Genomic DNA, 23,802 nt, shown 5'->3' on the forward strand with positions numbered 1-23,802 from the left:
CTTAAGATCAAATTAAATTAGTTTGTCTTTAATTTCATAAATTATTAAAAATGCTCGTCTCGAATCTGAGAACCTCACACATTTCCTTAATTACTAAGCCACTCCAGCTGCAATGGTGGCCAAACAACTTTTTGCCTAAATTACATCCAACAGGGGAGAGCCCAGAATGCAAATAATTATTCCCTTCCACAAGGCCTACATGACCTTTGATCAAGTGACAATCAAAAGGATTACACAAACTTCAGAGGTAAATAGGACTGATCTCTTCAGTCGAGATGAATTAGATGTTAGTCCACCAATAAACTACAGCTACATACGTAATGGAAGTAATACTTCCTTAAATCTTGTTCATAGTGTCAGATGTAGGTTTAAACTATGTCCATAAGCAACAACTGAAAAAAGGAGATGTGCTCAGACATCTGGCATTCAAACACCATTCAATAATTAAACTCCAGTTCTACAGATTACCAGATTCAGCATCTTGGATTGTAAGTGTTTGCTTGGACTACTAGGATGAATTGCCAATAAGAAAATGTACAAACATTGTTTCCTAAAATTGCATTTAATAAAATGTCAAACATACAATAGCTTACAAAAAAACGTGTTCAGATGGAAAACAAATCTACAGGACCATTACATCAGATCTGTAAGTTATGCACCAGCGATAATGTCACTGTCTGCCAAGACCAGTGCCGTCACGACATTAGGAGGAGGAAAAATTTGGCCAACTGAGAATTAAAATCAAATTAAAAATAAAAGCAGTGATCCATAATCTCAACCCACCAACAAAAACTTGTATCCACAATTCCACATGCATGACCTTGAGCAATGGCATAATCTGACGGGGTAGAGGGGTGAGGATGTTCCTTCAGGGGTTAAAGGTTAGTTCTTATCTGTCAGGCCGCACCATCCCTGGCCTAACTTGAAGCATCATGGGGCGGGCAGGTGGGCGCATCATATGGGGTCCAGGCATCATCTGCATGTGGCCACCCATTGGCGGTCTCATACCAGGACCTGTTAAGGCAATTTGACGTGTGTTGAAGAGAAAATCTTTGCAGAACCTTGACATTCAAACTCTTCAGTAACAAACCTACATACAACCCATCTCCACTCCATCAATCAAGCCAGATACAACAGCACTGTCTTTCTCCACAAAGTACTCTTCAGCTAAATTATGATTTCCACCAATCTGCTACATGGCCACTGACCTGGTCCACCAGGCATCATTCCGTGTGGAGGAGGACCCATCATAGGCATCATAGGAGGTCCACCCATCGGGGGCGCCGGCAGCATCCCCGGCCGGGGGGGTCCACCTGGAAGTAGATGGGGATCAGCGCAACGGCATAAAGCCTCTGCTTTCTCTTGTAATGTTTCATTAACACAGGTGACTGACAATGTTGAGTAAAATGCGACCACAGCTAAACATTTAGTTTTAACGTGCTGAATACACTTTTTTAGTAAGTAGACTCACTTATGTTTGGATGAGGAAGCAGTGAGCCGCCAGGTGGAGGTTGCCCGGGGAACGGAGTGGGCGGGATCTTGCCTTGCTGAAATGCAGCAGCTAAAAAAGAAGAAAGTAGAACTTTTTTCACACAAGGCCTGGATGGTAAAGCCGCACTGATCTGCACACAATAGCCCTTCACAAAATTCATAATCCACAACCACCAAGCCCATCAATCAATTTTGGCAAGCACTACTCACTCGTTTTATCGATAAGACTCTGTGCTTGCTCCTCCATCCATTTCTGATAGTAGTCCTTTACATTTTCTTTATGCTTTCGACCGCTGCAGTGAGTCTTCCGCACTGACGGCTGTCAAAGGCAAGTAAGATAATTATCCATAAGTTCATAATGTAAACTTTTAAACAGCTCTTTTCAATGGGGAATACAAAAGTACATGATTCTTATTTATTTTGCATAACCAGCTTAGCCTCACACAGTGCAGTCTTTTTCTTGTGTGCTGGCATTTCAGTGGTCCTGAAAAATGATTTACGATTTCCATGCCATTACCCAGACACTTCAAATAACTGCTTAAATACAACTTGCATGGGCTTCAAAATTCTAACAAACGCAGTTAGTGGGACTCCTCTCCATAAAGAGGTAACCAAAAGGGAAAACAGGATAAAGTTAGTTTATAAACACACAAAAATCGCAGATGTGTGTCAAGGTGCTTAAAAAGTAACAAGGAACATTAACAATACAGATACACAATTAAAGTAAACGAAATCAATTCATAAAATTAGATAAGTGAATCTAATAAATAAGTTAAAAAAAAAAAAGAGTAATACTGTCTGGACAACGGACGAGTAGTACTCAAAGGGAATGCGTGTCAATTTTGGTTTGATGTTTAAAAAAAGGCACTGACTTTCTTAAGCTGACTACTGTTACATTCTTGATGCTGTTTTAGTAGTTTGTGGCATTGAAGGAGAACATATAACCTCTTACCGAATCGTGGGTGAGATATGTGTCGCAGTAGTCACAGTAAAACCTTGCACAAGGGAAGAAACACTGGTTAGTTAAGTGATCATAAAGTAATGTTAGCTACCTGCTAACAATCATCTTAAAGAGAAAAGGGATTGCCGGTCAAGCTTAACCATAGGGTAAAAGCACTTCCATTTATATAACTAACACATGGTTACTCCAGACAGTACAAACAACTAATCACGAATCAGAATATTAACAGTTCCCGTTTCGACGCTTCTAAACCAGGATAGCTAAAGTTAACTGGTGAAATCCTCCAACAGACTACGTTAGCTAGCTAGCCAAATACAATAATCTTGACCGCAGCGTACTTGTATTAGTCACGTTTTTCCACAATTCTTTCAAATGGCTGAGGTGAAATACATCATCTGACCGAACTGATCTCTCCACTGTAAAAAGTAACCTTAGCTCAATTGTCATTTGTTGTTGGTTAACTACATAACGTTAGCAAACACCACTACTTGTATGTTACAGACACAGTGAGCTAGCTAGATAATGCTAAGTTCACATAACGTTAAAGCATCGGCAGCTCACAATGTTCTCTATGATTCCATGGCAAATGTGTGCCATAAGGAAACACGTGCAAACGTTTATGTCCTAATTTCTAAACAAACACGGTGGTTGGACATAAATAAAACACACTTACTTGGGCATTTTCCACAACCCCACACGTTGCCACAGCTAGCTGGTTAGCTAAATGAATAACCGGTTGTAGTGTTATTCTTCTCCTCCCTCTTGATCTGTGGAGTGAACAATTACCCAGGCGCATTAGCGCCACCTTTCAATGCGGAGTGTAATATGTAGGCACCTGAAAATCTGCCATTCGGAGGAAAATGTGGCCACATTCAATCTTATTAGGTTACAATGTATCACACATTTCCGCAGGTTTCGTGTTTCTGTAATATGAATTATTATTTTTAGATTATGTAATATAAAACATAATTATATCATAAGTTGTTATAAATAACGCTTAAAAAATAATACATAAATAGAGAATATTTTTTTATATATAAATAATAAGCTTAAAATATACTGAGTCAATCCTCAACTTCTCGTCCTGTCCTACATAGCCATCAGCCTGGACAATCAAACACAGGAAAAGTACTGTGAATTGTCAACAAGGCTCAAATCATAGGCAACGCACTCAGTTGAATCTCTATAAACTCACTAGCCTGCAAATCAAGCAAATAGGACATCTCAGACCCCTCACATCCTGCTCATCACCTCTCCAAGCTTCTTCCATCAGGGAGGCACAGGCAACGCTTCACATACAGCTTTTTTTCCCCAAAGCTATCAGGACTCTGAGCTCCTCTCTCTAGCACTCTCCCCCCACACTACGGTCATGCATACCATTCACCTATGTATGTGTTGTATGTAATAAGTGTGATAATATGTAATAAGTGTGATAATATGTACAAGTGCATTGTGCTGCAGAGTTTAACATACTGTACTGAAATATCCACCGGCTTTGGTTGTGCGGCTAATAAACAATCTATCAATCTTTATAATCAATTATATTAATAATGCACTTTGTTCATTAAAGGAATGTGATATAGTCATCATGAAGAAGCTCCATGGCAGAAGGCTTTATATGAACACTCACTTTTTGGAAAAGAAACAAAATGTTCTGTCTCTCATTACTCTTCCTTTGACCGTCCTCTGCATTTAATTCTTGGCTGACAGCAGAAAGAATAACTTTAGATGGAATTGAAATGTTGTACTTCATCTTAGTGTCCTTTGTGGTTCGGTATGCATTACATGCAGTCTGCCTACTTTGGTTTCTGTGTCTAAAGTGTTTAATTCCCGTTTCCTTAATGTTGTTCTACTTGTGTATGCCACTTTGCCCGCAAATCTTTTGTTTGTTTTCAAATACGCAAAATTATTTTGTGAAACATTTGTGTAGCATTACGTTTCCAGCATCCTATTTTCTGTGGAGAAAGCGGTTGCCCCAACTGGTTCTTTCTTTTAACAGGAGGCTCAACCCTAGTGCCTTGACCATAGTTACATGGTTACAACTTTCCCCTACAGTCACCATGTTTAGGCATAGTATTTGTGAAGGAGACAGAAGGATGTCCATAAGTCCAGGGGATATACCATATGCTGTTACTCAAAAAGACTATACAAGTTCATCAATTGTACCATTACCAATTGTACCTTTGCTCTGAAGGGTATTCATGACCTCAAGTAAGCATGTCATCAGGTTTGATCACTTGTACCTTTCCGTTATTCTCTCAACATATTAAGTCACAAAACAACATTCCAAATAATAGATTTTTTTTTAATGTGTTAAGTAATCTTGTTGCAAAAATCGGGCATCTCTATGTGATTGTATAGTGGGCACATGGATTAATGAGGCTATGTGACCTGTGGTCACGCACCAGTCCAATATTTACTTAAGTAAATGAGAACTCATTATAAATATAACCCCATGGCCAATGGAGCTGACATTCCTTCACACACAGTCACTTGGGTACTGGTACACACCCAGAGCAGGTGTAATAGGGAACCAAACGCCGTCACCACTACAGTAGAGTTGTGAAAGAGACCAGTTAAGAACTGTAATTCCGAGAAACTAGCTTTAGACTATTGAATGTCTTGAATTTCAGGAAATTACTTGAGGAAGCTACGCAGCACGAATATCGGCTTGCTGTGTAATAGTAACCTGCATGGAAAGAACTGGTGGAGGGTCTTCACTGCCAATCTACCGCTGACGCGGTCCTGTGACCATCAGAGAGAAATCAGCACTGGAACCCAGAAGTCGCCAGTGAGGTATGACCACTTAGCCCATCACAGTTATGTTTTCTGAATAACTCACCTGCGTCTCTGTTTCTGTGTATAACTCACCTGTGTCTCTCTGTTTCTGTCTATAACTCACCTGTGTCTCTCTGTTTCTTTATAAGCCTATTCTTAACTGGCTAATATGCTAATGTGTGAGGTAATTTAAAATAAAACCCAAAGTGTCCCTGTGCTCTAGTGGACTAATGCAGGCATGTTGTAGATAGAAACACTATACTGAGCTCAGATACATTATCCTCCAAAGTATTCACCTCTTTGGAAACAACAGAAATAACATTTATAAAAGATCTGGCTAGTACAATATGTTCAAATCATTCAAATGTTGCAGTTTGATATGATGTTATATACGTACATCCACTCAAGTTTTGATATGCTTTACATCACACATAGAGCATTGAAAAATACCAGGTGTACTTTCTTGGCCTTAAATCCTAAATCTTGTTTTTAGACCCTTTGTTGACAACTAAAGTCTAAACTCTAAACAACTAAAGACCAACTAAATATGATGAAATTGTTTGCTTTATGAAGGTTTAGGACATGGGCTTTTCAGACTTTATTCCTTTATTCCTGGTATTCCTATATTCATGGTTCAGTGAATGAACTGATTAATCAGCTCATTTTCTGGATGTCCAAGTAGTGAAAGTAAAGAACAGTTACAAACAGGCTACTAAATCTGCTATGAGGGACACCCAACACAAAAGGTAGGGTAATGGTGTTTCAAAGCATTTTTCTGCGAAACTATGCAATTACAAGACATTTCGGTTCATTTCCCTTGATTAAATGTATGCTAATTTAAATATAAGTTACTGCAGACAACAGGGAAGTCCTCACTTCAGAGTTACCAGACCTCTTGGTGCCATCTCTCTTTCTTTTAAATGGGGGAGGTTCTGAAACATTCTTACTTAACAATGAATGGGATGAACTATCCCGTAAATGTTGCCGTTTCCTAATTCTCCTGAAATGAGCACTGAAGTCTTCAACAGACTCATTTAGAGATCAGTGGAGCTTTAAATCCTTTTGCTAAGGGGGCATGTTTGCACCCCTCTCTAAAGCCTCCTCTCTGCTGGAAATAAACTAAATTTGCTAGGGTAATGGACTTAGCGCAAGCTGTTGCAGAGGGGGGGGACTGAACACACAGCAACTCTAATCTGACCCCCGATAAATGCAGAGGCCGTGGATGGCCCAGACCTTTCATGGGGAATCAGGAGATGAAAGTGAGAATGTGGACGGGCTGCTGGAGGGAGGGAGAGCACACATAACGTGAGGTGATGAGAGTCTTTCAGACACTCTGGGAGTCATCCTGAAGGATAACTTCATCTTCTTTGCTTTGGCCACAGTAGCTCCATCAAAGCTTTAGCCTATAGCTCAGCCTTTTTTTTTTTTTTTTTCCCACTACGTTATGAGGAAGAGATCCAAACCCACCATGACAATAATCTGAAAAGCACATCCTGTGTTGTTTTAAAGCCCAAATCAGCACAGGCAAATAGTGACATGATAGCTCTCGTATTCTGCTGCTTTCTCAGGGTGTGGTGCTGTGAGATTTTATGAATGGCAGTGATGCCTTCTGTGGCCAAACAAACAAAGAATCTCTTCCTGAACATGTGCAATGCGACAGCCCCACCACACAGTCATGACCGTGACAGCTCAGCTCGCCTCACAGCTGTGTATGCCGATATAATAGGAAAACAGTAATCTGCCAGTCTATTACACGCAACTGTCTTTTAATTACTGCCCTAAATAGCATTAGAGGGTTGTGTGTAAAAGCAAGAACGAGACACATGTCAGAAGAGATGGCACCACAAACCATACCCCACACCTTCCCATTTCAGTATATCAATTCCAAGCTTTGATTGATATGAGCTCATTCGTACCTGTGGGACTGGCCTGTGGGACATTAAAAGGAAAAGTGAAAAAAGCATTTTTCCTGGCCAGTGGTGGATTGGCCTTGAAGGGTCGCCGATGTCATGCTGCGTTTTAATCGAGCGTTCTATCATGCTCACCTCCATTATTAAAAACTCACGCTGATAAAGAACAGGGGAGAAGCGGCTCTTTGAAAAGCCAGATCAGGGTGTTGCGCTGTCACTTACCTCAGCGTCACACCCTATTCTAGAGTACTGACCCGCAAGTAAGTGACTCAGGAAAATCCAGTTTGCCTTATGCCAACCACTGCTCTACCGTGACTCCTTCAGGAGTCCTCCTCTACTCCCTACTATTGGTCAGGTTCAGGGCATTTTAAGCATCCAGCAGACCCCTCAAATACAACTCTCCCAGGAAACCTTAAGACCAGTGTTCACCGTAGGATGGAGGAGATAACACTGTGCATGGTGAACGCTTTGGTGTGTGTCATCTCAGATTTATTGCAGATTATGTAAAAGGTAGCGTATATATTTTTTACAAATTGTGTTCCTAGATGCTTGTAGGTTATAATGAAATGATGTTACATTTTTATATTGGGAAAGCTTACACTTGAAGTGTGTCCTTAATGTGAACTTTCTGGAACATAGACAGTTTGAGGAATGCTCTAAAAGTGATTGAGTAGTATTGAATAATACGTCAAACTGAATGGGTGGTAAAACATATTAGTTCATTTAAACAATGATGCACTTTTACACAGCAGATAAATAAACACTGAGGTCATACACTGGGTGTAATTCAAAGTCATTATTTATCATTTAATAATGCTGATCTGGATTCTTGCCTTTTGCGTCATGGCTGCCTGGTGTTTTTATCTGAAATACATAAGGAAGCACTCATTTTATTACCTTCTAATTTGTTTTACAAAGTTAGAGTATTTATCATTGTTACACACATCAGCCACATCTTCATTTCAACTCCAATTTTAAGACATTGTTGCCGCCTTTAATTGTTTGACCTGACTGAAACTGAACTAAACACAGGAACTGAATGCAATTTAAGTTTTTCAATTACTAAGTAACCTTTTTTTTCAATGGCTGACTGTTTGGGGTGTAGACATGTCAAGTCCAAAGGAAAGCCAGGTGGAGAGCACTGTATGTCCGACTGATGTGACCCTGTCTGAGAGAGCTGGGACCACTGAGAAGGGAGCAAGCGTGGCGTCTGACAGCACGGAGACCTGGAGCCTGGAACTGAACGAGCAAGGCCTTCAGGTCCTCTATCTGCCCAGCTTTGACATTCTCGCTATTGATGAGACCATCTGGCTGGGGAAGGTCCGGGAGCCCACCCCCACCCCTGAGGTTGCCGAAGCCTCACCAACAAGTCACAGGGAGCCAGAGCAGTGCCCGCAGGTCCACAGCTCAGCCCTGCAACCGGGGCAGGACGATGAACGCTCCCTAGAGCAAATGCAGACCATGGTTGTAGAGGAGGTGTTAAAGGACATTGAGACAGCCTGCAAGTTGCTCAACATCCCACCAGGTAAAGGCCCAGCCTGCAGAGTTACACTACATGTGTCCATTCAACTTTATTCAATGATAAACCATCTTGTTCACTGTCGTATACCTTGTGCATTTGTGAAAGGATACAATTCTGGATACCACTTGCTTGGTGCTAATATCCTCTAAGACTGGAGGTGTGATATTTTAAAAATTGTAGTCAATTATGTAGAAATAATTCAAAAAGATATATAACGGTGGATCTCCTAGTCACCATTCACCACACAGAATCAGAGAAGCAAGCTGAGAGGCTAACAGAAAAAATATTAGCACCCACAAACACACTGAGATGCATTCACGGTTTCAACTCAAGCTAAGTGAAAAACTGATCTAATATCTTGGAATATTGGTTGCATGTTGAGCTGCCATCCCATGGCCTGAGGGGCTGGGCCTGTGATGCACTACACCTTGAAATTGTAAACACAAAGCAAGCAGAGCCTCACGCTTAGCATATGGTCCATGTGTTTCTGTGTGTGTGTGTGGAGTGTTATGGCAAATTGCCCTCCATGAAGACCAGTGTGTGCCGTACCGCCCTGCGCAAACAAGAGTTGGACTACTCTCTCCTTTTTGTGCCTACTCTTTTCACCTTATATAACCCCCTTAAAAAAACTAAGTTACCACTGAGAGTTACTCAGTAGCAGTACTACTGTAGCATATTATCATTTATCATTTATTGTTGTGGACTGCTAGGAGTTATTCAAATGAATCACTGCAACAGTCATTTTAGGAAAAACTGGATTAAATGTTTTGTTGACAGATAAGGATAAGTATATTCAATTTTTGTGATAACAACACATGGTTGGATCTGTAGTTAAACTTATCCCAGTACAACTGTTTGTACTGGAATAATGAATATGAAATGATGGTGTAAGTCTTGGCGAGGGCAGATGGGAAATGTCTTGGGGACAATACCTGAACACAGGTCTGGACTCTCCTCAGACCCTGTAGATTGGAACATGGGGAACGTCCAGAAGTGGCTGCTGTGGACGGAGCACCTATACAAGCTGCCTTCGGTGGGTCAGGCCTTCCAGCAGCTGGATGGTAAAGACCTGTGTGCCATGAGTCAAGAGGACTTCCACAAACTGTGCCCAGGTTGCAGTGACACACTCTACGCCCATCTGGACATATGGAAGTCAGGTACAGCCCGGCAGAGGTGTGGGCGTGTGAGACAACAGTTAACAGTTTATTTTGATTACAGCCATTAGCACTTTAATTAAATGTAAGGGAATTAGAATGAGAATGTTTAGAATTAGAATGTTTTGTGTAAGATGTGTCACACCTTACTTAAGTGTGCTACCTGTATGTGGAGAGCAAAATGCCCATCCACCTAGCATTGAATATTTGTGTTCATTGTCCACACTGTCTCCATAGTGTCTTGTCCACCTTGCAACATGCAGTATGCACACAATGCAATTTTCCAGTCCCTGTATGGACTGTGTCTATAGTTGTAAATAGTAGTAAATAATACTTCCTCTAGAGGTGGTCCAGTGGACCCAGTCTCATTGTAGCCACAGTATGCATGTGCCCTGTGTGTGTTCTTCATCAAAGCAACACTTTCAGGCAATGCAGTCTCTTTGGTGGGATTTTAGTGCAAGCATTTTGTAAGTATTCTAACATTTTTTTTTATACCCAGTCAATGTTAAATGTCATCTTTTGCCTCTTTCAGCTGCTTGGATGCATGGACGGTCTTCAGTGTCTGAGAGCCCAACAACAGGTAGGCCTTTTTTCTACCAACTGGCCACATATCGTACCATGGGGGCAATTTCAAATATGCCTTCATGACATCAAATGTATCATTAAATAAATGTAATGGTAATGCGACTCATAAAATCGAGCTCCATTATGAGCCTGGATCATAACATTGTACAGCCTGAGGAGTCTAAGGCCTTCTCTGTGCTCTCCTCTTCTCAGGTCAAAACGTGTGGCCGGAGGCAGACTCTTCCTGCTCTGGCCAGCCTGTGCACCTGTGGCAGTTTCTCAGAGAGCTGCTGCTCAAGCCGCACAACTACAGCCGCTACATCCGCTGGCAAAACAAGGACAAAGGTGAGAGGCCCATTCAGTGCTGTAGCTGTACATTTTTTTTACCAATTTTAATAATACTGTCCCAGTTAGGGTCAAACATTTCATATTTTGATACAATGTATTTTTTGATGTCAATGTTAGTAGCATAATACAGTCACCATCCCACTTCTGTGCAGATAGACTGCTATTTGGTCCATGGTAATGAATTAACTACATAGATTTAGTTAACAGAGCCATACAAGTGTTTTGTATTTTGATTGATTTTTACCTAAGATTGCTTTTGTGTCTGACTTTTCAAGAAAAAAAATCACTTGACACTCATAAAGAATCAAAAGAGAGTGGAATGCCTTCTATGTGAATTCATGGAGGTTCAGTAAAGGCAAATTAGGTCAATTTGTCTCCCCTTTCTGACATTACTAGGTATCTTCAAAATTGAAGATTCTGCTCAGGTAGCTCGTCTGTGGGGCCAAAGGAAGAACCGGCCAGCAATGAACTATGACAAGCTAAGTCGCAGCATCAGGCAGTACTACAAGAAGGGTATCATACGGAAGCCAGACATGTCCCAAAGACTGGTATATCAGTTTGTCCATCCTGTGTGAGTATATCACAAGGAGCAAGCTATTTCCCTAACTGGGGGTGGATGAGGAGGCGACACTTCAACAGATCCACTGACAGTACGTTCCTAAGAGACTTGTGACCACAGGAGATCTCACTCAGCTCAGATCACTCATGGCTGTTTTTTCCCTGTGTTCTTGGTGGATCTACCCAATGTGCTCATAAACATGAAAGCCGTTTGGAACTATGCTTCTTCCAAATTATTTATTTTTCTGCGTTAGTATTCAAAAGTTATAACTTTTATACACAAGCAGCCAAATGCACGGAGGTGCAATCACTCAAACTGGTCTCAGCCAGGTTTATAAATGTTTGATATAGTGATGTAAGAGTGAAATGGATAAATGTGCAGTCATTTATGAAGGTAGTGAGTACTTTACTCAAGCAGCAGTCACCAGGCATGAAAAAACACCTGCTTCAAATCTATCCGCTAAAATAGTTGTGTTCATCCAGGTAAACTCAAAATAGTCAATTACATACACCTTAAACATTATTGGTGCGGCAGAAAATATCCTGTGCCATGTTTTACTTTCACACACCTATGGCTTAATCTGCTTCGCTATTTAGACCTAGGAAGCGGTTTAATTACTAATCTTGTAGGATCTTGTCTAGTAGATACCTTGAGTAGTTGATTCACTGGCATTCTTTTGACAACAAGAACAAACAATGAAAATTCCTGTTAAACATGTTTTACCTTTCTTCATTTTTGTAAATTAGTTCATGAAGGAAAATGAATAAAAGCAAATGGCATGCTTTTACTGTACAACTTTCAAGTTTGTAAACGTGCTCATTTATTCACTTTTGATCAGACCACAATGGGTCATCCAACCAGCCCTGTGGTTGAGCCCTGGCCACTGGTGCAAGTCAAGGCTCAAGTTCCTATGTGTGCAGTGAAATTAAGGCCTTGTGAATGATGGTCATACAAGTATATGATATTAAAAGAACATCAGCTGAATAGACCATTGTATCATATGTCTTTTCTGGCTCTACCCAGCAGATTTTCCACTTGTAGCCAACACAACACGGTGCTAGCTTCCTAATGCTTTTGTGTCCTCACTCCCTCCTCCAAAGTTAGTTTAGTTCAAGGGGGTTGCTGTGGCTAAGGTGTATATTTCACACTACACAGACATCAAATGAAACTCACAAGCCATGATTAGCCAGGCTAGTTAGATCTATTAGTTGCAAAGATCAAACACAACCTAAACATCTTTAAACCTAAAGATATTATTCCACAGTGAATGAAGAAAATATACTGTATGTTTTGAGATAATCTTTAGTGAAATAATAAATCATGTTGTTCCTTTGCTTTCAAACTAGCAGCCAATTAACTTGGCCGCATTATTTAGGCTGTAACAGATCTATCTCATGGTTTTCTACTATATGCAGAACTATATTCTTTACACATTTAAAGGAGTCTGATATAAAATATGTTGACATTATTCTGGCAAATACTACATATTCCCTAAAACAGACAGACACATTTAATTTCAGCTGAAAATGGTTTGTATTTTACAGATATAATTACAATTTTGATCAAATTTCACAAATGATAAAACATATTTTGAAACAGGTTATAAAAATAAACTGGTTTGCAGTTTTGTAAAGTCAATTATTTCTGGGGTCCTTTCCTCAAATCATAGAGTAAGATATTCCCCATAAGGAAATCCCCCTAGAACTCATATCATAGAAATTAATATTTACATTTGACATGTATTTTCAGATATATGACATGGATGTACCATTCTCACTGTTTACATTATACACATTACACTCTTTCCTGGCATCAGCAGGTAGTTCATACAACAGAAAAAGAATCATACTGAATATGTATCTGTTACGGACAGTGTAAATACATTACAACATGTTTGGGTAAATATACAAAGGAAGGACATTCCCACTCCAATGAGAAAACCTGTACCTTCAATGACTTTTACTTTTCGCTACAGAATGAGCTTAATGTCCTATGTAATGCTTTCCATGGAAAAGAATGAGGAAGAGATAGCTGGACTCTGCTGCAGGATCCCAGAACACGTTTACTTCATCTGCAGGTCTTCTCTAACCAAACCAAAATGGTAACTCTTATCCAGAACCAAAGACCAAGGTCAAACCACTGGAGAGAACCAGACAAATGGTTGGGTCATCTAAGAAGATGTTTAACAGCTATCTGCTTTCATTTTAATCACAAATGTATGTAGTCCAAACTTTCATTCATATTTAGCAGCGCTTTTGCACACACCAATCCATGGGGTGAACTGAAGATAAAACCTGTTGAGGTGGCCATTTTATTTCTCAGTCTATGGCTGTGATGAGTGCGGAGCAAGGTGATCACCTTTTGCCTGTGCGTCGGGTCTCCTTCCCATTGCTGATAGAGTTGCCTCCAGCACTGACTACCTTATTATCATTGGTTCCACCTGCCCGGCTTCCTGTCTGAGAAGTAGTAGAGCTACCAGCTGTCTGAGAACTTATTCCATTTCCATTGGCTGTCTCATTTCCTTAAAGAAGAGGGAAAAGTCACGAATGGTTAAAAAAAGCAGCATGAGACAACCCACCTACCACAGCATGTGCATTAACCTGTTCATAACTATTAACAACATTTTTAAGTGTTTCTCATGTTTCAATATTGTAATTATTGTTGTGTATCATACATAACAATGAATGCTTAACTGTCTTAACAAGAACGTAAAGGTGGATGCTGACCTAAAAAGTCTGAGAAGATACAAAAACTTTCGTCTTCTCAGTAGCATCCTGTATACCTTTTCAAGCTCCATAAAGTTGCCTCTAATGTGACACCTAACAATCTGAACATTGTAAAGTGTCTCAGCTGTCTGTGGTGAGCCCTGTGCATCAGGAGATTGGTTAAGCACAACTTACAACATGAATTCCACAGCGCAATGATGAAGAAACCAATAGAGGATCATTCAGATGCAAACAGACTCACCACTGGGGGAAGCAGGGGTTCCACTGTTGGTTCCACTGTTGGTTCCACTGCTGTATCCACTGCTGTTTCCACTGTTGGTTCCACTGCTGTTTCCACTGTTGGTTCCACTACTGTTTCCACTGTTGGTTCCACTGCTGGTTCCACAGTTGTTCCCACTGTTGTTCCCACTGTTGTTCCCATTGTCATTTAAGCCCTGGTGAAAAGAGCAACAGTGAACAAAGACACAGATGGCTACACTTAGCTTATACGGAACTGTACACATTTACCACTTTGTCAACACTTACCACTTTGTTGTTTTGGGCAAGGTACTCAGGATTGGGTTCGCTGAAGTTCGGCACCTCTGAGTAAACCATACAGAACCTGCAATAGCCCAGGTGCAAGTTACCGACCTCAGGCCATAGTTTGAGTACATATCATGTCACGTTGTTTAAACCCTTTCCGCTGTATGACCCTCTGACCAACTGAGAATTTTAAATGATATTTGCACGGTTAATCCTAATGTGACAAGACATTTTAGTAAATTCTGTCAAATTAAATATAAAATATATAAAAGAATAGTGATTTCTAAAAGATTTGTTGTTTTCAATATAAAATGAATAGTAGTAAAATATATATCATTTCAGTGGTGTGAAATGTGAAATAGCTACATTTCTGTTGACATTATGTTGCACTGCCATTATGTTTTTGTGATCAATGTGTAGCAGTGTGTTGACACTTTGCATTTCAAGTTTTCCACATGCAATCAGCTTACTCTCCAATCTTCTGCAACTCTCCTCCTCTTCCAGTGTAGAGCGTAAGGCAGCCTTTGAAAATAGAGGCATAGCTGGAAGCAAGCACACATACACACATCACTCCTGACGTCAATACAAGAAGAATTTCGTACAGCATTTGAACCATTGAATCTCTGAAACAGTCTTACTCTCACCCTTTAGTAAGTTTGATGATGTCGCCTGTCTGAATGAGTCCTCCCACCTCATCCCAGACAGAGATGCTGATGCTGCCTGTCTTATCGGCCACCTTACAGGTACGTACTTCATGGCCATCTTTAGTTTTGGTTACACGTCCTAAAAATCATATGTGACTCTTTAACATATTGCTACTTACTACTTTATGCACAGTATTTATGAGCATACGGCATGCGCAGAGTGAATGCCATGCAAATGAATCAAAATGGAAACAAAAACGAGGGATTAATTTACTGAACCTAGCAATCAATATAGAATAAAATGCGACAATATGGATAAGACCCATAACCCAAACAAGTACCTGTTTCCAATACAATGAAATGAACGTTGAGGTTTTTTAGTCCTGGCTTGATGTCTTTGACGAAGGTCTCGGTTGTCATGTTTGCAGAACAACATTTAAGTTCTAGAGATGACAGAGGTTGTTCCCGCCAAACCTTCGAAAAATAAGGGAGACGGTATTTGTTAAAGGTTGCAACACATTCAATGATCACTGCCTAGCATCACAATCAAATAGTACAACTTTGACAGAACTGACTTGCTGGCTACTTTTACATCAGGACAACTGGCTTAGCTGCTTACTAGTTCAATTTGTTTTAACATAGCTAATGCTATTGACAATGTCAAATTGCTGGTAAGCTACAAATCTTTGAAAATCGTAATTTTGATAATAGTACAAAATAATATTGGTGATAGGATTCTAACATGCTCGGGAATACCCGTGCCGTATGCATGTTATAGGCTGATGTTTGCGAACTGGGTTTGAAGTACCTAGTAACGTTTGCATTCACTACTATGCCAGCGATTGGAACCTGTTAGCTAGCTTAGCAAAAAGCAGGCTAGCACCGATTGCTATGCAAAGAGCTGAACCTATTTATCAAGCTTAAACGTTCAATCGTAAGAGTAAAAATACACTCACTTCCTTGAGGTCAATGGTAAATTGTAACCTACTCGTACAGTTAGTGGAAGACATCCAAAGCAATTCTTGATGAAAGCGTTGATGAAATCATGTTTATTCTTTTTTCATAGCATAAATAATGTTACACTACCGGAAACATCTGGCAGAAGACTTCCTCTGGTCAAACCAAATGTCCATCAAAGGTATTACCCAACCAAAATGGTTCAGGCTGATCATGTGTTTAGGGACGTGTGCATAAGTGTTAAGCAAACAGGAAGGATAGCCGCATAACGGATAACTTTGGAAACAGGCTAGTAAACTAAAACCGTGGTTGAGCCTACGAGGCTTGGATTTTCAGTCAACATTAAATGTCAACAGCATACACAAAGGAGTTTGACTCCCTGGCAATTTCTTTTTAGCGCCGTCTCCGACTACTTTGTTTATGACAAGCAATTACTGCCTCCAAGTATGCAGATGAGGCAATTTTTGATACAGACAGTGGCTAACTCAAAAACACCAACTGTACGAGTTAAGGTAAGACATGGTTTAAACTTTGAACATAAATTACATAATAAGATTGCCAGTATTAGCTAACTCTGCTGATATATCAGGTCAGTGAATAAAGAGACAAACGTTGATAGTGACAGTGATATGAAATGGCTAACCCCATCTGTACTCTGACTTTATTGCCATCCTTTCTGTGGCGGTCTAGTAAGGTTTGATAGAAAGAAATCAATAGCTAGAAATACATTTTCTTCAGTTTGATAGAAACTGAATGTTCTTTTCTTCTCAAAACACTTGTAACGATATTGAACGACGATCGTTTTAATCATTACAATAAATGCTGTGGAAGCTGTAACGTTAGGCCTACCAGAAATGAGCTTGTCAATATCGTAGGTTTTTGACAGATACACCATGAAAAATACATCGTATTATACCAGGAACATCAGTACTATCAGTCACGTGGAGTGTCTTTGGTGGTGATGAAAAGATTAATGATGGCCCTTCAGAAAATGTAAATACATTGACCTCAGATAATAAAAAAAACTACTACAGCATACAAATCATTGTGTGGTTCATTTTTAGACAAATTAACACTTAATTTAGGTGTTTGATATTCAGGTTGAAAATCATGAATAGAGTAAGCCACGCTTCAGATATATTTACATGTCCTTTGCCTTCTGTTTTGAATCCATTTGTGCCATAGAGGAATCAGACTGCATATACTCATGCACTGTCCACACATTAAATCGTAGTCTTTTTGAGGCCACAAGTTTAAACGATCTCCTGATTTTTCTTTGCTTTCAAATAATAATGTGTTCCGAATCCGTCTTTCTAGGCTGTGGCAGCCCAAGTGATGTGCCATGGGTTACGACACTATCCGCTTCGAGGGGCATGTCGATGAAGACCTGTTGTGCCCTATCTGTAGTGGAGTACTGGAGGAGCCTGTGCAGGTATAGTCCCTTTCTACCTCTCTGCCCTGCCTCTGTCCCCTTCCAGATGTCCCTCTGATCTCAGAGTGCAAAGGAACTCAAAACACACAGGCTTTACATGTACACACAGTCGTAGTTGGTATTTTAAGCAGAACTTTATTTGAATTGTATTTGTACTTCAACATCATTTTGGGTAGCAAGACAATACACATTGATGATATTGATATACTTAAAATGTTCTAATTATTATATGGCCATTCTACCTGTTTCCTTAGAGTTGTGATGCCTCCTGTGTGAATAAAGCAGATTGGAATGAATTCCCCTTTAAAACAGACACCTGCTTGTGTGTGGAGGAGGGGAGGGGGGGGCGGGGGGGGTGTTGGATGATGTGACTCAGCATTTCTTGAGCCAACTGCCAGCTGTAGGTATCTCTGTCCCACAGAGATGCTTTTCGTCCTTTTCTTGGGTGTAATGTTAGTCAGGTCATAATGGGTAGAGCTCTGCTTTTCAAAGCTTTAAAAAGAACGACCGGGTCATTTGACAGATGAGTAGAGTCCTCATGCAGAGGGAGAGCGAAGGAGAGGAGCGAGAAACGGGTCATTTTTTAAAATAGGGATGCAGTGACACAGGAAGGGAAGGGAAGGGAGAGCAGAGTTGCAGAGAAAAGGAGAGGAAGAGGATGAGAAGTTGCCGACAGGGATGGCTTTTCCCTTGCAAATTTGAGTGCAGGGCTAAGTCATCCTTGAGAAGGTTGATGAGACATGTAACGGCTATACGGATGCAAGAACTGTTTGCTCAGAAATATTTCAACAGTGATGACATCTGAAGTTCGATAGGTATGAGTAAGTAAGTAAGTGAGTGAGAGGTGAGTGTTTATGTTTGTTGGTCGTGATTTTGTGTGCACAGGGTAATGTGTTTGTTCATGGGTGTGTATGAGCATAGGTCAAGAATTTCATCGAGTTTCATGCTATTTCTAGAGCAATAACAGTGTGTGTGCATGATCCCTTTCGTTCAAACCGTATGAAAACTTGCGCAGTGGGTTGGCAGTCATACAGGAGTCTTATTGCAGAGCTCAGTCGCACTTCCCTGGGAAATCAGTGGGATGGAGTCTGGCCCCTTTGTAGCTGCACTTAAGTTAATAAAGAGGAGAGTTGGTTTGTGCACATGTATATATGCCGAGTGTTGTATACTGTTCTGGCATCAGCCACCACTTACAATCAATAATGCTCCAATCCTCCAGAGACAGAAGGGCACTGTGCAGAGATGGGCTGAAACTGAGAAGCGTATATCTGCTCCAGCGCACTTCATCCGACCTTGTGCCTGTATGGGATCGCATGCGTGTGCATTTGTGCACCGTGTGTGTGTGTGTGTGTGTGTGTGTGTGTGTGTGTGTGTGTGTGTGTGTGTGTGTGTGTGTGTGTGTGTGTGTGTGTGTGTGTGTGTGTGTGTGTGTGTGTGTGTGTGTGTGTGTGTGTGTGTGTGTGTGTGTACACACACACACACATGCGTCCTTCTGCCCTTTGTGAGGGGTAGCATTGACAGATTGACAGATGTAATGCTAAGATAAGATAGATCCCTGCCGGTTTGTGTGAAGCACCACAATTTTTGATCACTGCAGCACAGCAGTGCCCCAATGATTGAGTGGCAGACTGCTTGGAAGGAGACACTGAGTGATATAGGACTGACAGGCTTAGTCACCTAGAATAACAGAAGCTGCAACCTAGGGATGCTTCTACTGCAGGTTTTTTTGTTGCTGAAACATCACAGAAATGCCTGACTCTGGTGTCACCCTCTGCAGGCCTCAGACTGCGAGCACGCCTTCTGCAATGCCTGCATCACTCAGTGGATCTGCCAGCAGAGCACCTGCCCAGTGGATCGCTCCCAGGTCACGCTGGCTCACCTGCGGCCAGTGCCACGCATCATGCGCAACATGTTGTCCAAGCTGCTGCTGACCTGTGACAACAGTGCCTTTGGCTGCACAGCCGTGCTGCGTCTCAGCCAGCTGCCGGGGCATCTCAAGGAGTGCGAGCACAACCCCAAGAGACCAGTCATGTGCGAGCGGGGCTGTGGGTGAGTAGCGTTTCATGTTTGACGTAGGTTAGTGACTAGATCCTCAACTACTTCCCTCTTGGTTCCCCCAGACAAGGACTAAGCCTTACTCTGTATGCTGGTATTGACATTGACAAGAAGATCAATATTAGTAATTAATGTCACCTGGGAGTCTGTTTAAAAGATCAAGTCCTCGTCAAGACAACACAGAGTTATCATGTCTGATGGAAGCTCTGTTTGTTTCCTGCTTTCAAATGAGATCCGCCTCATTTAGCTCCCATATGTAATCCGTCTTCTTTCCATGATATTTTTGCAGGCTGGAAATACCCAAGGATGAGGAGGCCCAACACAACTGCGTGGGACATTTGCGCTCTTTGGTCCAGCAGCAGCAAGGGAGAATCGCAGACCTTGAGAAAATGGCTGCTGAACAGAAACATCAACTGACTGAACAGGTCTGGTCCATGGCCTGTACTGCAGGCCAAATCATCTTTTCATCATGGATTTTCAGTGCAACATTACTATTAAAAACAAGGTTATAGGGCAGGTAGTTGAAGAACAGTTGTAATGGCTTCTTTATCAACCATAAATGGCATTTCTAAAACCAGGAAAGCCAAGAAACATTACTTGAATATATATTATATATATATATACTAATATGTATTACCTATATAATAGGTCGGGAGCATCTGACCCTCACACAGTCCAGCTGGAAATGTGTATTTTGTGTCCTTGCACCTATATCGGGATTTTCATGGTTATGTTTTAGAAACGTGATATCCGGTTACTGAAGGCCTATATGCGAGCCCTTCGCACAACAAACCCTAGCTTACAGAACCTGGAGGAGACCATTGAGTACAATGAAATTCTAGAGTGAGTATCACACCTTTTTTGGAGTGAGGGGAAAAGTTTGAAGGTGCTGTTCAACTTCTCAGGTTCTGAGTATTCAATACAACATTTAAGTATTTGGCTAATCTTATACTATTTTAAAATGATTGAACTTGGAAAAATCCTAAATTCTACAGTAACAGTTTAATGTGTAATTTCCCCTGCTCCCATTTAATATTCTTTGACCCTTGTGTAGTGACCTGATTGTTAAAATGACTTGTAATGAGTGTGTTCTCTTGTAACACTGCCCCCTGCAGGTGGGTAGGTACGTTACAGCCGGCCCGTGTGACCCGATGGGGAGGTATGATCTCCACACCAGACGCTGTTCTACAAGCGGTCATCAGACGCTCACTGTTAGATAGTGGCTGCCCTCCATCCATCGTTGCTGACCTAATCGAGAACGCACATGAGCGGAACTGGCCAGGTGGACTGGCCACGCTGGAAACGCGGCAGATGAACCGCCACTACTACGAACTCTATGTGGCAAAGCGCATCCCTGGGAAACAGGCAGTCGTGATATTGGCTTGTGAGAACCAACACATGGCTGAAGACATGATCCTTGAGCCTGGGCTTGTCATGATCTTTGCCCACGGAGTGGAGGACATTTTATAGTCTGAGTGCAATAGCAATATAAGCCATCCCTTGGATGGTGAGGGTAAACCGAGCAGGGTATCAGTTTAACCTGTGTTGGAAGACACTGGAGGACAGTGTGGCCTTAGTCTCTCAGTTAATTATGTAGTTCCGCTGCCAGTGTGTGGCTTCACAGCATTTGCCGTTTACCCTGTTTCTCAGCAAAAATGACTGTCCTACTGGTAAATGCTCATGTTATTTTGCCTCTTATAGGCTAGAGCTGTACAGTCAACAGTTAAGGTTGCATTGGGTGAGATCTTGGTTGAACAGGCTGGTGTGAAAAGCAGAAGTGTTTTGAGGTTAAAGCTGCTGAAGTCACTAACACATACTCTGCAACTTTTCTGTATCTGGTTAAGGTTTCTTTTACTTTGACACACAACTGACAAATTCTGTGCTGTGAAAAAAGCAAGAGGTTTGGAGAATTTGAAGCTGCTGTTAAACATAATCATGTTTATCTCAAATAGCCTTTGTCTCCTAACAACAAACACGGCACTGCAAACATTAGAATACCTCACATATTTCTCACTGTTTTTGTGTGGTTTGCACACAAAAATGTGCAATGTTAATTGGACAAGGCAATCCAAGGGTTGGTGACTTTCTTTAGAATAAAGACTTGGTCATTGCCAGACAGTATGTCCAAAGTGAGGATGGAAGTTGGTGTGCTGAACTTTTTTTTTATTACGTTTTTCAATGTTGGGGGCATGCATTTGCCCAGGAGCTAGAACTCATCTTAGCCAACTCCTCAGCAGCATAATCTTTAATGGTAGTTCCTTGGACACAGCTTCAGCAGAGCTTGACCTGATCTGCTTTTTTGTCCTTCTGTTCAATGATACAATTTACATTTTGAATTTTTCAATACATTCTTTGATTTTTACAAAATGATTTACTGTAATAACTTCAGTGAAGTATTTCTTCCTCTTCTCGTTCATTGTAAGAGCCAACAAAAACAAAACCTTTTAAGCAATATTAAAGCAACATTATGGCGTTTTGGTCTACAACTAGCGACCTCACTACCTAAAGACATCCCAGAACCTTGTGAACACACAAACAGACCAGTTGGCACTGATAAGCTTGCTAACATGCTAGCTGATGTCTTTTGGCCTTATAGTTAGCAACGTGGTGCTGTGAAGGCTATTCTTGCATTTTTCGCAGGGTGTTCTGTTCCGGAACTCAGAAAGTTTGTAGTGCTTAGCCGGGACGGCTAGTGGGGACGAGAGGTATATTTATCTGTGCCCCACATGACCATAGACTATCTTAATGAATTTGAAGATGATACCAAAAGTAGGTGCCAATAAAACCTTTCCTCAAAAAAGTGGTTAATTGTTGAATAGTATTGCTTTGATGTATTAACTTGGATACCTTTATACACAGTTAAGATCTCCCTGGAATGCAGTAGAATGTTCAGGGCTGCAGTGGTCTAATTTATTAATGGCTTACTTGTTAATGGTTTTGATAATGTATTATTTTTATTTTAAGTGTTCTAATGGTTTGACGGTAAATGTTATAATGCATGATTAATGAATGTGGGTTTTTAAAATGGCTCTCAGGAAGTGAGAAGTCGCTCATCCAAGATTTTGTTTGCTTATTTTCCTGCTTTCTTTGAGTGTTCTGATTGCTTTCAGTATTTTTGCTCTGTGACAGTGTTGCAAGTTGTATACAGAATATTGGGTTAAATATTGTATACAATATTGTATAATGTCTGTGTACCCATTGAAGAAGATATTCCATGTAAACACTGCAATATGAATTATATTTGTGTTCTTGTGTGTATGTGTTGATATCCATCTCTACTAGGGGAGGCTAAGTTAATTACTACAGTCCAGCTGTTCAGCCACTGATGGATCTGGAGGATTGGATCAGTCTTTGTGGCCTTAGCTCAGGTCTGAGTACTACTGTGTGTCCTGCCAGTAAGACCTCCTATTGGATCCTGGGATTGCTGCCATAGTGGAAAGCTCAGCAACTAAAGAGAGAAGCCAACTTATTTTTTGAAAGCTCTCCTGGACTCCGGCACAGCTTGTGAGGTTCAGTAAATCTGTATGTGCTAAGCCTTGAGTCATTATTTTTGTGTGAGGGTGGTTCCAGTGTTGATCTCGTACTCTGGGCCCAAACGAGTACTTAGTGGAGTATTTCATGTAATCTTTAGAAGGATTTTTCAGAATATGTGTTGTATATTAAATTCTATTGAAGCAGAAACATTAGGCCTATTTACAGATAGGCCTACAGTATACTTTTATAAAGACATTGATTTTTCTCCACACTGCTTTCTGTAGCCCTCTGGACCAGTAGGTCACTGTTTTAGAGAAAAGTCACTCAAGAATGTTTGGATGGTAGTGCATGTACAGACATACCAGTTTCGAGATTTACATCGTTATATGTGCTGTCAGAATTAAAAGAAAAACATGAGAATGTACTCCCATTTTGTGCTCATCTTTGAATGCTCAATCCTTTGAAATATAAAGTGTAAAAATCCGCTATCTGTGATTACTAAAGAAAAATACAGAGAGCTGAATCTCAAAGTGGGTTAATGGACCCACTGACAGACAGCCAGCATCGATTATTCCGCGTCAACTCGCAGGGACATAATGTTCATGGGATTATGTCATTACTTCCGACCAAACCAATCACATTATGCCGTTTTTCAAAACAGCATGCTATTAACATTATATTTTCAACACAATTCATTACAGCATA

At 40.9% G+C, this 23,802-nt stretch overlaps 4 protein-coding genes across 4 annotated transcripts; 2 read left to right on the forward strand and 2 right to left on the reverse strand.

Annotated features, from left to right (window-relative positions):
• Positions 1-543: 543 nt before the first annotated feature.
• Positions 544-3,202, reverse strand: snrpc (small nuclear ribonucleoprotein polypeptide C). Its single transcript, XM_080846288.1, has 6 exons — positions 3,126-3,202; positions 2,444-2,486; positions 1,702-1,810; positions 1,472-1,561; positions 1,209-1,331; positions 544-1,014 (listed from the first exon to the last, which is right to left on the reverse strand). Exons 1-6 carry the CDS (start codon positions 3,131-3,133, stop codon positions 890-892), a joined length of 498 nt encoding a protein of 165 aa, XP_080702414.1. The 5' UTR covers positions 3,134-3,202; the 3' UTR covers positions 544-889.
• Positions 3,203-8,247: 5,045 nt separating this feature from the next.
• On the forward strand, positions 8,248-11,303 carry LOC308371797 (SAM pointed domain-containing Ets transcription factor-like; the record flags this gene model as incomplete). Its single annotated transcript, XM_080846789.1, has 5 exons — positions 8,248-8,665; positions 9,622-9,819; positions 10,316-10,396; positions 10,594-10,725; positions 11,125-11,303. The coding sequence occupies 5 exons, from the start codon at positions 8,248-8,250 to the stop codon at positions 11,301-11,303; spliced, it is 1,008 nt and encodes a 335-aa protein (XP_080702915.1).
• A 1,684-nt stretch (positions 11,304-12,987) lies between these two features.
• LOC308371847 (uncharacterized protein) lies at positions 12,988-16,263 on the reverse strand. Its single transcript, XM_080846848.1, has 7 exons — positions 16,136-16,263; positions 15,521-15,653; positions 15,180-15,318; positions 15,006-15,077; positions 14,539-14,614; positions 14,255-14,447; positions 12,988-13,808 (listed from the first exon to the last, which is right to left on the reverse strand). Exons 1-7 carry the CDS (start codon positions 16,187-16,189, stop codon positions 13,642-13,644), a joined length of 834 nt encoding a protein of 277 aa, XP_080702974.1. The 5' UTR covers positions 16,190-16,263; the 3' UTR covers positions 12,988-13,641.
• A 157-nt stretch (positions 16,264-16,420) lies between these two features.
• LOC308371598 (E3 ubiquitin-protein ligase NRDP1-like) lies at positions 16,421-23,457 on the forward strand. Its single transcript, XM_080846564.1, has 6 exons — positions 16,421-16,648; positions 17,454-17,568; positions 19,346-19,617; positions 19,913-20,048; positions 20,363-20,466; positions 20,739-23,457. Exons 2-6 carry the CDS (start codon positions 17,479-17,481, stop codon positions 21,091-21,093), a joined length of 957 nt encoding a protein of 318 aa, XP_080702690.1. The 5' UTR covers positions 16,421-16,648; positions 17,454-17,478; the 3' UTR covers positions 21,094-23,457.
• Positions 23,458-23,802: the final 345 nt, after the last annotated feature.

Source organism: Sprattus sprattus (genome assembly GCF_963457725.1).
Source record: "Sprattus sprattus genome assembly, chromosome: 10".
NCBI classification, from domain to species: domain Eukaryota; kingdom Metazoa; phylum Chordata; class Actinopteri; order Clupeiformes; family Clupeidae; genus Sprattus; species Sprattus sprattus.